At 51.3% G+C, this 17164-nt stretch overlaps 1 protein-coding gene across 1 annotated transcript in view; it reads right to left on the bottom strand.

Annotated features, from left to right (window-relative positions):
- Positions 1-3761: 3761 nt before the first annotated feature.
- The window catches only part of RABGGTA (Rab geranylgeranyltransferase subunit alpha), a 30423-nt gene continuing 17020 nt past the window's right edge, over positions 3762-17164 (bottom strand). Inside the window, exons 14-17 of the mRNA XM_050314203.1 lie at positions 12750-12869; positions 10453-10566; positions 5071-5158; positions 3762-4009 (exon numbers count right to left, since the gene is read on the bottom strand). Coding sequence (XP_050170160.1) covers positions 3861-4009; positions 5071-5158; positions 10453-10566; positions 12750-12869 — 471 coding nt within the window. The 3' untranslated portion in view covers positions 3762-3860. The remainder of the gene's footprint in view (positions 4010-5070; positions 5159-10452; positions 10567-12749; positions 12870-17164) is intronic.

The raw sequence follows: 17164 nt of genomic DNA, 5'->3' as shown, positions 1-17164 counted from the left end.
GGATTTGAGGGCATTTTGGGGGATTTGGGGTGGATTTTGGGGTATTTTGGGGTGATTTGGGGGATTTTAGGGGTGTCAATGGCTCCCTATTTGGCAGGAGGATTTGGGGGATTCTGGGGGGGATTTGGGGGTGGATTTTGGGGTGATTTTGGGTGGATTTTGGGATGGATTTCGGTTTGATTTTGGGGTATTTGGGGTGTGCCGATGGCTCATTATTTGGCAGGGGGATTTGGGGGATTTGGGGTGGATTTTGGGATATTTTGGGTGGATTTTGGGATATTTTGGGTGGATTTGAGTGGATTTCGGGTGGATTTCGGGGTATTTGGGGTGTGCCGATGGCTCATTATTTGGCAGGGCCGCTCCCCAGGGCCGGGCCGGGCCGGCTCATTATTTGGCAGGTGACGCATCCCCCCTCCCTCCACCCCTCCCCACCTTCCAGCCCCTCCCCACCCTCCCGGGCCGCCGGACAGGTCCGGCCGCTGCCCTCCCCACTGAGCCCTCCCCCCCAAAACCGCTCGGGTTCCCCCGGCCCCTCCCCACCCGCGGTGGCGCAACCGGGGCCAGCGGTTGGAGAGGTGGTGAAGCAACTGGGAGCGACTGGGAGCGACTGGGAGGGGGCTGGGAGGGGCTGGGAGGGGACTGGGGGCACCGGGAGGGCACTGGGAGGATTGGAACAAACTGGTTTGGACTGGGAGGGACTGGGAGGGAGTTAAAGGGGGTTTAGAGGGGATTTGGGGTAACTGGGAGGGACTGGGAGGGCACTGGGAGGGGCTGGGAGGGCACTGGGAGGGACTGGGAGGAGGCTGGGGGGTACTGGGAGGGATTGGAAAGGACTGGGAGGGGATTGGGGGGAACTGGGAGGGACTGGGAGGGAATTGGGGGGAACTGGGGGGCCCTGGGAGGGACTGGGAGGGGATTGGAATAAACTGGGAGGGACTGGGAGGTGATTGGGGGGGCACTGGGAGGGACTGGGAGGGGATTGGGGGGCACTGGGAGGGACTGGGAGGGCACTGGGGGGTTACTGGGCTATACTGGGCTGAACTGGGAGGCTCTGAGAGGTCCCTGAGGGGTTACTGGGCTGTACTGGGAGGCTCTGGGAGGCCCCTGAGAGGTTACTGGGCTGGACTGGGAGGTCCCTGAGGGGTTACTGGGCTGAGACTGGGAGGCACTGGGAGGTACTGGGAGGTCCCTGCGATGTTACTGAGAGGGGAACTGGATCATACTGGGATGTACTGGGAGGCACTGGGAGGACACTTGGAGGCTCTGGGAAGCCCTGGGGGGGTTCCTGGGAGGGCACTGGGCTGCACCGGATCATACTGGGAGGCACTGGGAAGTCACTGGAAGGGCACTGGGAGGTTACTGGGCTGAGCTGGGAGTCACTGGGGGGTTACTGGGCTGAACTGGGAGGCACTGGGAGATCCTGGAGGGGTTTACTGGGACGTACTGGGAGGCATCAGGTCTACCCATTAAAGTCAATGGGGACGAATGGATATCAGGTCTACCCATTGGAGTCAATGGGGACAAATGGGCATCAGGTCTACCCATTAAAGTCAATGGGGATAAATGGGCATCAGGTCTACCCATTGAAGTCAATGGGAGCAAATGGGCATCAGGTCTACCCGTTAAAGTCAATGGGGATAAATGGACATCAGGTCTACCCATTGAAGTCAATGGGGATAAATGAATAACAGGTCTACCCATTAAAGTCAATGAGAGTAAATGGGTATCAGGTCTACCCGTTAAAGTCAATGGGGGCAAATGGACATCAGGTCTACCCGTTGAAATCAATGGAGGCAAATGGATATCGGGTCTACCCGTTAAAGTCAATGGGGGCGAATTGGCATCAGGTCTACCCATTAATGTCAATGAGGACAAATGGACGTCAGGTCTACCCGTTAAAGTCAATGGGGCGAATGGACATCAGGTCTACCCATTGGAGTCAATGGGGGCAAACGGGTATCAGGTCTACCCATTAAACGCAATGGGGGCAAAAGGACATCAGGTCTACCCGTTGAAGCCAATGGGAACCCACGATTATCCCGATTTTTGGGGTTATCCTGGCTTTTTTGGGCTTGGTTATCCCGGTTTTTAGGCGGCTATCCGAGGATTTGGGGGATATCTCCCAGTTGCTTCAGCACCCCTACCTGAGCCCCTCCCTGATGACGTCATCACCCCTACCTTAGCCCCTCCCCGATGACATCATCACCTCTACCTGAGCCTCCCTCCCGATGACATCATCACCAATGACGTGCCCTCCTTCTCCCCTCTGGGGATTCAGGTCTGGCTTGAACTGGGAGGGACTGGGGAGGGACTGGGAGGAACTGGGAGGGAACTGAGGACTGGGAGGTACTGGGAGGGACTGGGAAGGACTGGGAGGGACTGGGAGGGACTGGGAGGGGATTGGGAGGGGACTGGGAAGGACTGGGAGGGACTGGGATGGAACTGGGAGGGACTGGAAGGGACTGGGAAGAACTGGGAGGGACTGGGAAAGGGCTTTGAGGGTTACTGGTTTATAGTGGGAGAGGACTGTGATGAACAATGGGGATAAATGAATAACAGGTCTACCCATTAAAGTCAATGAGACAAATGGGCATCAGGTCTACCCGTTAAAGTCAATGGAGGCAAATGGACATCAGGTCTACCCGTTGAAATCAATGGAGGCAAATGGATATCGGGTCTACCCGTTAAAGTCAATGGGGTGAATTGGCATCAGGTCTACCCATTAAAGTCAATGAGGACAAATGGACATCAGGTCTACCCGTTAAAGTCAATGGGGCGAATGGACATCAGGTCTACCCATTGGAGTCAATGGGGGCAAACGGGTATCAGGTCTACCCATTAAACGCAATGGGGGCAAAAGGACATCAGGTCTACCCGTTGAAGCCAATGGGAACCCACGATTATCCCGATTTTTGGGGTTATCCTGGCTTTTTTGGGCTTGGTTATCCCGGTTTTTAGGCGGCTATCCGAGGATTTAGGGGATATCTCCCAGTTGCTTCAGCACCCCTACCTGAGCCCCTCCCTGATGACGTCATCACCCCTACCTTAGCCCCTCCCCGATGACATCATCACCCCCACCTGAGCCCCTCCCCGATGACATCATCACCAATGACGTCTCTCCTTCTCCCCCTCTGGGGATTCAGGTCTGGCTTGAACTGGGAGGGACTGGGAGGGACTGGGAGGAACTGGGAGGGAACTGGGAGGGACTGGGAGGGTACTGGGAGGGACTGGGAAGGACTGGGAGGGACTGGGAGGGACTGCGAGGGGATTGGGAGGGGACTGGGAAGGACTGGGAGGGACTGGGATGGAACTGGGAGGGACTGGAAGGGACTGGGAAGAACTGGGAGGGACTGGGAAAGGGTTTTGAGGGTTACTGGTTTATAGTGGGAGAGGACTGTGATGAACTGGGAAGGATTGAGAGGGACTGGGAGGGGAATGGGGAGGCACTGGGAGGTAACTGGGTTGTACTGGGAGACGCTGGGAGGGGATTTGTGGGAACTGGGAGGGACTGAGAGGGACTGGGAAGGCACTGGGAGGTAACTGGGCTATACTGGGAGACGCTGGGAGGGGATTTGGGGGGGACTGGAGGGACTGAGAGTGAACTGGGAGCACTGGGAGGAATTGGAGAAACTGAGGGACTGGGAGGGGATTTGTGGGAACTGGGAGGGACTGGGTTGTACTGGGAAGGCACTGGGGGTAACTGGTCTGTACTGGGAGGCACTGGGACTCCCCCACTCCCACCCACAAATCACAGACTCCTCCCACTATGACATCACTTTATTAGACACGCCCACAAGGGGGCGGGGCACAGAGAGAAGGGGAGGGGCAGTGGGCGTGGCCTCCTAACACACAGCAGCCAATCAGGACCAGGCGATGTCAACGAGGGGGAGGAGCTTCTGGAGGTGGGCGGGGCCATCGGGGGCGGAGCTTAGAGGGGTCTCAGCCAATCCCAGGTGGGCCAGGCGGGGGCAGGAAGCCAATGGGGCGAGGGTGGGGGCGTGGCCAATGGCTGGGAGGGGGCGGGACTTAAGAAAATGCCCCAAGAGGCCACACCCCCACAGAGCCCAAACCACGCCCATAAACCCAAACCACGCCCATAAATTCAAGCCATGCCCACAGACCTCAAGCCACGCCCACAGAGCCCAAGCCACGCCCACAGTCCCCAAAACACACCCCCAAATCCAAACCACGCCCACAGACATCAAACCACACCCACAAATCCAAGCCACGCCCACAGAGCCCAAACCACACCCACAGAGCCCAAACCACGCCCACAGAGCCCAAACCACACCCACAAATCACAAACCACGCCCACAAATTCAAGCCCCGCCCCTTTCCTATGCCCCACCCCTTCCCCAAGCCCTGCCCCTTTTCCCAAGCCCAACCTTCCTTTCCCAAACCCCACCCCTCTCCCCAAGTCCCGCCCTTTCCCAAAGCCCCACCCCATTTCTCCAAGCCCCACCCCTTTCCTCAAGCCCCGCCCTCCCCAAACCCCTCCCTTTTTCCCAAGCCCTGTTCCCTCTCCTCATGCCCTGCCCCATCTCCACAAGCTCCCACCCCTCTCCTCAAGCCCCACCCTCTCCTCACCCCCACCCCATCTCTCCAAGCCCCGCCCCTTTCCCCAAGCCACACCCCTTTCCACAAGCCCCACCCTTTCCACAAGCTCCCACCCCTTTCCCAAACCCCACCCCTTTCCCCAAACCCTGCCCCTTTTCCCAAACCCCTCCCCTTTTTCCCCAAGCCCCGCCCCTCTCCCAAGCCCCCCCTTTCCAAGCCCCTCCCCTCTCCTCAAGCCCCACCCCTCTCCTCAACCCCCATCTCTCCAAGCCCCTTTTCCCCACACTCCGCCCTTTCCAAAGCCCCGCCCTCTTCCCAAGCCCCGCCCCTATTCCCCAAGCCCCTGCCCCTATTTGAAGCCCCACCCTCTCTCCCAAGCCCTCCCTTCCAATCCCTCCCCTCAAGCCCTGCCCCTCTCCCCAAGCCCCACCCCTTCTATCAGCCCCTCCTTTCCCAAGCCACGCCCCCTCTCCCCAAGCCCCGCCCCCTTTTTTAAGCCCCGCCCCCTCTCACGGTTCCCGTGCAGGCTCAGCCGCTCCAGGCGGGGGAGGGGCGGGAACCCCCCCAGATCCGACAGCTGATTCCGGGACAGGTCCAGTTCCTGGGGGGAGAGACCAGTACGGACCAGTATAGACCAGTATAAACCAGTACGGACCAGTATAGATGGGTATAGACCAGTACAAACCAATATAACCAGTATAAACCAGTACAGACCAGTATAGACTGGTATAGACCAGTATGGACCAGTATGGAACAGTATAGACCAGGAGGGACCAGTATAGACTGGTATAGACCAGTACAAACCAATATAACCAGTATAAACCAGTATAGACCAGTATCGACCAGTATAAACCAGTACAAACCAATATAACCAGTATAAACCAGTATAGACCACTATCGACCAGTATAAACCAGTACAAACCAGTATAGACTGATATAGACCAGTACAAACCAATATAACCAGTATAAACCAGTATAGACCAGTATAAACTGGTATAGACCGGTATGGACCAGTACGGACCACTATGGAACAGTATAGACTAATATGACCAGTACAGACCAGTATGGACCAGTATAGACTGGTATAGACCAGTACAAACCAATATAACCAGTATAAACCAGTGTAGACCAGTGTAGACCAGAATAAACTGGTATAGACCAGTACAGACCAGTACGGACCAGTATGGAGCAGTATGGACCACTATAGACTGGTATAGACCAGTACAAACCAATACAACCAGTATAAACCAGTATAGACCAGTATAGACTGGTATAGACCAGTATGGACCAGTATGGAACAGTATGGAACAGTATAGACTAATATAACCAGTATAGACTAGTGTAGACCAGTATGGACCAGTACGGACCAGTATGGACCAGTATAAACTGGTATAGACCAGTACGGACCAGTACAGACCAGTACGGACCAGTATGGACTGGTATAGACCAGTACAACCCAACATAACCAGCATAAACCAGTATAGACCAATATAACCAGTATAGACCAGTATGGACCAGTATAGACTGGTATAGACCAGTACAAACCAATATAACCAGTATAAACCCGTGTAGACCAGTATAAATCTGTTTAGACCAGTATAGACTGGTATATACTGGTACAATCCAGTATGAACCAGTATAGACCAGTATAGACCAGTATATGCCAATATAACCAGTATAAACCAGTATAGATCAGTATGGACCAGTATGGACCAGTATGGACGAATATAGACCGCTAAGGACCAGTATAGACTGGTATAGACCAGTACAAACCAATATAACCAGTATAAACCAGTGTAGACCAGTGTAGACCAGAATAAACTGGTATAGACCAGTACAGACCAGTACGGACCAGTATGGAGCAGTATGGACCACTATAGACTGGTATAGACCAGTACAAACCAATACAACCAGTATAAACCAGTATAGACCAGTATAGACTGGTATAGACCAGTATGGACCAGTATGGAACAGTATGGAACAGTATAGACTAATATAACCAGTATAGACTAGTGTAGACCAGTATGGACCAGTACGGACCAGTATGGACCAGTATAAACTGGTATAGACCAGTACGGACCAGTACAGACCAGTACGGACCAGTATGGACTGGTATAGACCAGTACAACCCAACATAACCAGTATAAACCAGTATAGACCAATATAACCAGTATAGACCAGTATGGACCAGTATAGACTGGTGTAGACCAGTACAAACCAATATAACCAGTATAAACCCGTGTAGACCAGTATAAATCTGTATAGACCAGTATAGACTGCTATAAACTGGTACAAACCAGTATGAACCAGTATAGACCAGTATGGATCAGTACAATCCAGTATAAACCAATATAAACCAGTACAAACCAGTATAGACCAGTATAAACCAGTACAAACCAGCACAAACCAGTATAAGATTTTGGAGGTGTCAATGGCTCATTATTGGGCGGGGGGGATTTTGGGGGGATTTGCGGTGATTTCGGGTGATTTTGGGGTGATTTTTGGTGATTTGGGGGATTTTGGGGGATTTTGGAAGGATTTTGGGGGATTTTGAGGTGATTTGGGGTGGATTTTGGGGTGATTTTGGGTGGATTTTTGGGTGGATTTTTGTGGATTTTTGGGTGATTTTGGGTCATTTTGGGGTGGTTTTGGGTAATTTGGGGTGATTTTGGGGTAAATTTTGGTGGATTATGGGTGATTTTGGTGCATTTGGGTGGATTTTGGGTCATTTTGGGGTGATTTTGGGGTGATTCTGGGTGATTTTGGTGGATTTGGGGTAATTTTGGTGGATTTTGGGTGATTTTAGGGTGATTTTAGTGGATTTTTGGGTGGATATTTGTGGATTTTGGGGTGATTTAGGTGGATATGGGGGTGATTTTGGGGTGATTTTGGAGCAATTCTGGGGATTTTTGCGTAGTTTTTGGGGGATTTTGGGGTCTTTTTGGGTGTATTTGGGGTGATTTTGGGATGATCAGGGGTGATTTGGGGGTGATTTGGGGTGTTTTGGGGTGATTTTGGGTAGATTTGGGGTGATTTTGGCGGGATTTTGGGGTGATTTCGGGTGGTTTTGGGTTATTTGGGGTGATTTTGGGTGATTTTGGGGTGGATTTTGGGTGATTTTGGGGTGATTTGGGAGGATTTTGGTGCATTTGGGTGGATTTTAGTGGATTTCGGGTGATATTGGAAGGATTTTGGGGAATTTTGGGGTTATTTTGGGTGATTTTGGGGTGATTTTGGGTTATTTGGGGGTTATTTTGGGTTATTCGAGGTGATTTTGGGGTTATTTTGGGTGGATTTTGGGTTATTTTGGGGTAAATTTTGGTGGATTTTGGGGGGTTTTGGGTAGATTTGAAGAGATTTTGGGTAGATTTTGGTCAATTTTGGGGTTATTTGGGGTGATTTTGGGGTGATTTTGGATGGATTTTAGGGTGATTTTGGGTTATTTGGGGTGATTTTGGTGCATTTGGGTGGATTTTGGGGTGATTTTGGGGCGATTTGGAAGGTTTTTGGGTCATTTTTGGGCGATTTTGGGGTGATTTTGGGTTATTCGGGGTGATTTTGGGGTTATTTTGGGTGGATTTTGGGTGATTTTGGGTGGATTTTTGGGTGGATTTGGGGTGATTTGAATGGATTTGGGGAGATTTTGGTGGATTTGGGGTTATTTTGGTGGATTGGGGGGGGTTTTGGGTGATTTTGGGTGATTAGGGGTGATTTTGGGTGGATATTTGTGGATTTTGGGGTGATTTGGGTGGATTTGGGGGGGATTTTAGGGTGATTCTGGGTGATTTCGGAGTATTTTGGGGAGTTTTGCGTAGTTTTTTGGGGATTTTGGGGTCTTTTTGGGTGGATTTTGGATGATTTTGGGGTGATTTGGGGTGATTTGGTTTCATTTGGGGTGATTTTGGGATGACAAGGAGTGATTTTGGAATGATTTGGGGTTATTTTGGGTGATTTTTGGAAATTTGTGGTGATTTGGGGGTTTTTGGGGTGGATTTGGGGTGATTTTGGGTGGATTTTGGGGTGATTTTGGGTGATTTTGAAGTGGTTTTTGAGAGTTTTGGGTGATTTTGGGGGATTTTGGTTGTATTTTAGGTGAATTTTGGGTTTTTTTGTGTAGATTTTGGGTGATTTGGGTGGATTTTGGGGTAATTTTGGAAGGATTTTGGTGGATTTTGCGGTGATTTTGGGTGATTTGGGTGGATTTTGGGGAGATTTGCGGTGATTTTGGGAAGATTTTTGGTGGATTTTGGGTTACTTTGGGGTAAATTTTGGTGGATTTTGAGCAATTTTGGGGTGATTTGGGGTGATGTTGGGGTGATTTTGGGGTCATTTTGGGTGGATTTTGGGGGATTTTGGTGGATTTGGCTGGATTTTAGGGCTTTTTGGATGATTTTGGGTGATTTGGGGGTGATTTTGGGTCATTTTGGGGTGATTTGGGGGTGATTTGGGGTTATTTTGGGGTGCTTTTGGGGTGATTTTGGGGCATTTTGGGGGTTATTGCGTAGTTTTTTTGGGGATTTGGGGGTCTTTTTGGGTGGATTTTGGGTGATTTGGGGGTGATTTGGTTTCATTTGGGGTGATTTTGGGATGACTAGGAGTGATTTTGGGGTTTTTGGGGTGGATTTTGGGTGATTTTGGATGGATTTTGTGTAATTTGGGGGGATTTTGGGGTGATTTTCGTTGTATTTTAGGTGGATTTTGGGGTTTTTTGTGTGGATTTTGGGTGATTTGGGTGGATTTTGGGGTGATTTGTGGTGATTTTGGGTAGATTTTGGTGGATTTTGGGTGATTTGGGGGTGATTTGGGGTGATTTTTGAGTTATTTTGGGTGGATTATGGGTGATTTTGGGAGATTTGGGTGATGTTGGGGTGATTTTGTGGTTATTTTGGGGTGATTCTGGGTGATTTTGGTGGATTTGGGGTAATTTTGGTGGATTTTGGGGTGATTTTAGTGGATTTTTGGGTGATTTTGGGTGATTTGGGGGTGATTTGGGGTGATGTCGGGGTGATTTTGCGGTGATTTTGGGTGATGTTGGGGTCATTTTGTATGTATTTTAGGTGGATTTTGGCTTTTTTTGTGTGATTTTGGGTCATTTTATGGTAACTTTTGGTGGATTTTGGGTTATTTTGGGGTAAATTTTGGGTTATTCTGGGGTAAATTTTGGGTTATTTTGGAGTAATTTTGGATGATTTGGGGGTAATTTTGGATGATTTTAGGGTGATTTTGGGGTGATTTGGGAGGTTTTTGAGTCATTTTTCGGTGACTTTGGGTTATTTGGGGTGATTTTGGGTGGATTTTGAGGTTATTTTGGGTGGATTTTGGGTGATTTGGGTGATGTTGGGGTGATTTGGGGTGCTTTTATGGTGATTTTGGGTGATTTGGGGGTGCTTTTGGGTGGATTTTGGGTGATTTTCGTGGATTTGGATGGATTTTGGGTTATCTTGGGGTAAATTTTGGTGGATTTGGGGGGATTTTGGGGTTATTTTTTATGATTTTGGGGTTATTTTGGGTAATTTTGGGGTGGTTTGGGGTGATTTTGGGTTATTTTAGGGTACATTTTGGTGGATTTTGGGTAATGTTTGGGTGATTTGGGGTGGTTTTGGGGTAAATTTTGGTGGATTTGGGGTGATTTTGGGTGATTTTGGTGCATTAGGGTGGATTTTGGTGGATTTTGGGTGATTTTGGGGTGATTTTGGTGGATTTGGGGGCATTTTGGGTGATTTTGGGGTGATTTTGGTTGATTTTTGGGTGATTTTGGTGGGTTTGGGGGCATTTTGGGTGATTTGGGGGTGATTTTGGGTGATTTGGGGGTGATTTTGGGTGATTTTGGGGTGATTTTGGGTGGATTTGGGGGTATTTTGGGTCATTTTGGGTCATTTTTTGGGGTCTCCTCACCTGGAGGCGCCGCAGGGCCCCCAAATTTGGGGGGAGGGTCCTCAGGAGGTTCCCAGACAGGTCCAGGTGGGTCACCAGGACCATCCGCTCCAGGAGGGGCAGTGACGTCAACCCCTGCCAGTATAAACCAGTATGAACCAGTACAAACCAGTATAAACCAGTATAGACCAGTATGAACCAGTATAAACAAGTATAGACCAGTATAAACCAGCATGAACCAGTACAAACCAGTATAAACCACTACAGACCAGTATAAACCACTATAGGCCAGTACCAGTACAGACCAATATGAACCAGTATAGACCAGTATGAACCAGCAAACATCAAAACCCCTCCCAGTATAAACCAGTATAAACCAGTAAGCCCCAAAATCACTCCCAGTGAGTCTTTCATCTTCTCCCAGTATAAACCACTATAAACCAGTATAAACCCTTTAGCCCCTCCCCTCCCCTTTAACCCCTCCCCTCCTTTAACCCCTCCCCTCCCTTTTAACCCCTCCCTTCCTTTAACTCCTCCCCTCCTTTAACCCCTCCCCCTCCCCTTTAACCCCTCCCCCTCCCTTTAACTCCTCCCCCTCCTTTAACCCCTCCCCTCCTTTAACCCCTCCTCTCCCCTTTATCCCCTCCCCTCCCCTTTAGCCCCTCCCCCTCCTTTAACCCCCTCCCTCCCTTTAGCCCCTCCTCCTCCTTTAACCCCTCCCCTCCCTTTTAACCCCTCCCCTCCCTTTAACCCCTCCCCTTTAGCCCTCCTAACCCCTCCCCTCCTTTAACCCCTCCCCTTCCCTTTAACCCCTCCCTCCTATTAACCCCTCCCTTTAGCCCTCCTTTAACCCCTCCCCTCCTTTAACCCCTCCCTCTTCCCTTTAACCCCTCCCCTCTCCTTTAACCCCTCCCCTCCCTTTAGCCCCTCCCCTTCTCTTTAACCCCTCCTCCTTTAACCCCTCCCTCCTTTAACCCCTCCCCTCTCCTTTAGCCCCTCCCCCTCCCCTTTAACCCCTCCCCTTTAGCCCCTCCTCCCTTTTAGCCCCTCCTCCTCCTTTAGCCCCTCCCCTCTTTAACCCTCCTCCTCCTTTAACCCCTCCCCCCTTTTAACCCCTCCCCTTTTAACCCCTCCTCTTTAGCCCTTTAACCCCTCCCCCTTTAGCCCCTCCCCTCCTTTAACCCCTCCCCACTTTAACCCCTCCTCCTTTAGCCCCTCCCCTCCTCTTTAACCCCTCCCCCCTTTAACCCTCCCCTCCTTTAACCCCTCCCCTCCCTTTAACCCCTCCCCTCCTTTTAACCCCTCCCCCTTTTAACCCCTCCCCTTTAACCCCTCCCCTTTTAACCCCTCCCCTCCTTTAACCCCTCCCCTCTTTAACCCCTCCCCACTTTTAACCCCTCCCCTCTTTTAACCCCTCCCCTCTTTTAACCCCTCCCCCTTTTAACCCCTCCCCTCTTTAACCCCTCCCCTTTTAACCCCTCCCCCTTTTAGCCCCTCCCCTTTTAACCCCTCCCCTTTTAACCCCTCCCCCCTTTAACCCCTCCCCTTTTAACCCTCCCCTCCTTTAACCCCTCCCCACTCCCTTTAACCCCTCCCTCTCCCCTTTAGCCCCTCCCCCTTTAACCTCCTTTTAACCCCTCCCCCTTTTAACCCCTCCCCCTTTTAGCCCCTCCCCTCCTTTAACCCCTCCCCCTTTTAACCCCTCCCCCTTTAACCCCTCCCCTCCTTTAACCCCTCCCCTCTTTAACCCCTCCCCTCCTTTAACCCCTCCCCCTCCTTTAACCCCTCCCCCTTAACCCCTCCCCTTTTAACCCCTCCCCCTCCTTTAACCCCTCCCCTCCTTTAACCCCTCCCCCCTTTAACCCCTCCCCTCCTTTAACCCTCCCTTCCCTTTAACCCCTCCCCTCCTTTAGCCCCTCCTCTCCTTTAACCCTCCCCTTCCTTTAACCCTCCTCCTTTAACCCTCCCTCCTTTAGCCCCTCCCCTTTAACCCCTCCCCTTCCTTTAGCCCACTCCCTTGCCCTACCCTTTAGCCCCTCCTCCCTTTAACCTCCCTCCCCCTCCTTAGCCCCTCTCCCTTTAACCTCCCTCCTTTAGCCCCTCCCCTCCTCTTTAACCCCTCCCTCCTTTAACCTCCCCCTCCCTTTTAGCCTCTCTACCTCTCATTTAGCCTCCTCTACCCCTCCCCTCCTTTAACCTCCTCCCTCCTCAACCTCCTTTAGCCCCTCCTCATAGCTCCTCACCCTTTAGCCCTCCTTCCCTTTAATCCCTCCCCTTAGCCTCCATTAACCCTCCCTTTAGCCCCGCCCCTTTTTTACCTTATTTGGCAGGCGGAGCCAAAGGGGCCCAGGCCCCGCCCCCAATCCCAGCACCCCCAGCGCAGCCTCCAATCGCGAGGCCACGTCGGCCACGAAGCCCAATCGGAGAGGGTCGGCCTCCTGGAGGGGGTGGGGCTTGTCAGAGACCAGTACAGACCAGTATAGACCAGTATAGACCAGTATAGACCAGTATAAATCAGTATAAACTAGTATAGACCAGAAGAGACCAGTATAGACCAGCATAAACCAGTACAGACCAGTATAAACCAGTATAGACCAGCACAAACCAATATAACCAGTATAGACCAGTATAAATCAGTATAAACTAGTATAGACCAGAAGAGACCAGTATAACCAGTATAAGCCAGTATAGACCAGTATACACTGGTATAGACCAGTAGGAACCAGTATGGACTAGTATGGACCAGTATGGACCAGTATAGACTGGTATAGACCAGTACAAACCAATATAACCAGTATAAACCAGTATAAACCAGTATAGACCAGTATAGACCAGTATAGAGCAGTATAAACCAGTATAGACCAGTATAAACTGGTATAGAACAGTATAAACTAGTATAGACCAGTACAAACCAGTATAAACCAGTATAAACCAGTAAGCCCCAAAACCACTCCCAGGGGGTCCCAAACCCCTCCCAGTATAAACCAGTATAAACCAGTACAAACCAATAAGCCCAAAATCACTACCAGTGTGTCCCACAACCCCTCCCAGTCCAAACCAGTCCAAACCAGTCCAAACCAATACAAACCAGTATAAACCAGTATAAACCAGTAAGCCCCCAAACTACCCCCAATGTGTCCCGCACCACCTCCCAGTATAAACCAGTACAAACCAGTACGAACCAGTAAGACCCAAAATCACTCAAAACCACTCCAGTGGGTCCCAAACCCCTCCCAGTATAAACCAGTAAGCCCCAAATCAATCCCAGTGTGCCCCACACCCCTCCCAGTACAAACCAGTGTAAACCAGTATAAACCAGTAAGCCCCAAAATCACTCAAAACCACTCCCAGTGGGTCCCAAACCCCTCCCAGCATAAACCAGTAAACCCAAAAATCAATCCCAGTGAGACCTTCCCCCCCTCCCAGTCCAAACCAGTACAAACCAGTAAGCCCCAAAATCACTCCCAATCACTCCCAGTGGGTCCCAAACCCCTCCCAGTATAAACCAGTAAGCCCCCAAACCAATCCCTAGTGTGACCCACAACCCCTCCCAGTATAAACCAATACAAACCAGTACAAACCAGTAAAACCACTACAAACCAAAGCTCACTACCAGTGGGTCCCAAACCCCTCCCAGTATAAACCAGTAAGCCCCCAAATCACTCCCAGTGTGCCCCGCACCCCCTCCCAGTCCAAATCAGTCCAAACCAGTCCAAACCAGTCCAAACCAGTAAGCACCCAAATCACTCCCAGTGTGTCCCACAGCCCCTCCCAGTCCAACCCAGTCCAACCCAGTCCAACCCAGTATAAACCAGTCCAACCCAGTCCGAACCAGTATAAACCAGTCCAACCAAGCCCAAACCAGTCCAACCCAGTCCAACCCAGTCCAACCCAGTCCAACCCAGTATAAACCAGTCCAACCCAGTCCAACCCAGTCCAACCCAGTCCAACCCAGTCCAAACCAGTCCAACCCAGTCCAAACCAGTATAAACCAGTCCAACCCAGTCCAACCCAGTCCAACCCAGTATAAACCAGTCCAAACCAGTCTAAACCAGTCCAACCCCGTCCAACCCAGTCCAATCCAGTCCAACCCAGTCTAAACCAGTCCAACCCAGTCCAAACCAGTCCAAACCAGTCCAAACCAGTATAAACCAGTCCAACCCAGTCCAACCCAGTCCAACCCAGTGCAAACCAATCCAACCCAGTCCAACCCAGTCCAACCCAGTCCGAACCAGTCTAAACCAGTCCAAACCAGTCCAACCCAGTCCAACCCAGTCCAACCCAGTCCAACCCAGTCCAACCCAGTCCAACCCAGTCCAAACCAGTCCGAACCAGTCCAACCCAGTCCAACCCAGTCCGAACCAGTCCAACCCAGTCCAACCCAGTCCAACCCAGTCCAAACCAGTCCAACCCAGTCCAAACCAGTCCAACCCAGTCCGAAACCAGTCCAACCCAGTCCAAACCAGCCCAACCCAGTTCAACCCAGTCCAGCCGGTCCAACCCAGTCCAACCCAGTCCAAACCAGTCCGAACCAGTCCAAACCAGTATAAACCAGTCCAACCCAGCCCAACCCAGTCCAACCCAGTCCAACCCAGTCCAACCCAGTATAAACCAGTATAAACCAGTCCGAAGACCAGTATAAACCAGCCCAAACCAGTCCAACCCAGTCCAACCCAGACCAACCCAGTCCAAACCAGTCCAACCCAGTCCAAACCAGTCCAAACCAGTCCAACCCAGTCCAAACCAGTCCAAACCAGTCCGAAGCCAGTCCAACCCGGTCAGCAGTCAACCAGTCCCAGCGGTCCAACACCAGTCTAAACCAGTTCACCAGTCAACCCAGTACAAACCAGTCCAAACCAGTCTAAACCAGTCCAAACCAGCCCAGTCCAGCCCAGTCAGCGGTCAACCCAGTCCAAACCAGCCCAGCCTGGTCAACCCAGTCCGAACCAGTCCAACCCAGTCCAACCCAGTCCAACCCAGTCCAAACCAGTCCAACCCAGTCCAAACCAGTATAAACCAGTCCAAACCAGGCCAAACCAGTACAAACCAGGCCAACCCAGTCCAAACCAGTATAACCCAGTCCAAATCAGTATAAACCAGTATAAACCAGTCCAACCCAGTCCAACACAGTCCAACCCAGTATAAACCAGTCCGAACCAGTATAAACCAGTCCAACCCAGTCCAAACCAGTCCGAACAAGTCCAACCAGTCCAAACCGGTCCAACCCAGTCCAAACCAGTCCGAACCAGTCCAAACCAGTCCAACCCAGTCCAAACCAGTCCAAACCAATCCAACCCAATCCAAACCAGTCCAAACCAGTCCAACCCCGTCCAACCCAGCCCAAACCAGTCTGAACCAGTCCGAACCAGTATAAACCAGTCCAAACCAGTCCAACCCAGCCCAACCCAGTCCAACCCAGTCCAACCCAGTCCAACCCAGTCCAAACCAGTCCAACCCAGTCCAACCCAGTATAAACCAGTCCAAACCAGCCCAACCCAGTCCAACCCAGTATAAACCAGTCCAACACAGCCCAACCCAGTCCAAACCAGTCCAAACCAGCCCAAACCAATCCAATCCAGGCCGACCCAGTCCAACCCAGTCCAACCCAGTCCAAACCAGTCCAAACCAGTCCAACCCAGTCCAAACCAGTCCAACCCAGTCCGAACCAGTCCAACCCAGTCCAAGCCAGTCCAACCCAGTCCAGCCCGGTCTAAACCAGTCCAACCCAGTCCAAACCAGTCTAAACCAGTCCAAACCAGTCCAGCGCCAGTCCAACCCAGTCCAAACCAGTATAAACCAGTCCAACCCAGTCCAAACCAGTCCAAACCAGCCCAAACCAGTCCAACCCAGTCCAACCCAGTCCAACCCAGTATAAACCAGTCCAACCCAGTCCAAACCAGTCCAAACCAGTCCAAACCAGTATAAACCAGTCCAACCCAGTCCAACCCAGTATAAACCAGTCCAACCCAGTCCAACCCAGTCCAAACCAGTCCAAACCAGTCCAAACCAGTATAAACCAGTCCAACCCAGCCCAACCCAGTCCAACCCAGTATAAACCAGTCCAACCCAGTCCAACCCAGTCCAACCCAGTCCAACCCAGTATAAACCAGTCCGAACCAGTATAAACCAGTCCAACCCAGTCCAACCCAGTATAAACCAGTCCGAACCAGTATAAACCAGTCCAACCCAGTCCAAACCAGTATAAACCAGTCCAACCCAGTCCAACCCAGTCCAACCCAGTATAAACCAGTCCAACCCAGTCCAACCCAGTATAAACCAGTCCAAACCAGTCCAACCCAGTCCAAACCAGTCCAAACCAGTCCAACCCAGTCCAACCCAGTCCAACCCAGTATAAACCAGTATAAACCAGTATAAACCAGTCCAAACCAGTCCAAACCAGTCCAAACCAGTATAAACCAGTATAAACCAGTCCAAACCAGTCCAACCCAGTATAAACCAGTCCAACCCCGTCCAACCCAGTCCAAACCAGTCCAACCCAGTCCAACCCAGTCCAAACCAGTATAAACCAGTCCAACCCAGTCCAAACCAGCCCAACCCAGTCCAAACCAGTCCAACCCAGTCCAACCCAGTATAAACCAGTCCATCCCAGTCCAACCCAGTCTAACCCAGTCCAACCCAGTCCAAACCAGTCTGAACCAGTCCAACCCAGTCCGAACCAGTCCAAACCAGTCCAACCCAGTCCAAACCAGTCCAACCCAGTCCGAACCAGTCC

This window comes from Myiozetetes cayanensis, unplaced genomic scaffold (assembly GCF_022539395.1).
Source record: "Myiozetetes cayanensis isolate MyiCay16 unplaced genomic scaffold, myiCay2020 scf198, whole genome shotgun sequence".
Taxonomy (NCBI): domain Eukaryota; kingdom Metazoa; phylum Chordata; class Aves; order Passeriformes; family Tyrannidae; genus Myiozetetes; species Myiozetetes cayanensis.
Note: the sequence above shows the minus strand (reverse complement) of the source record. Positions and strands in the feature narration are given on the sequence as shown.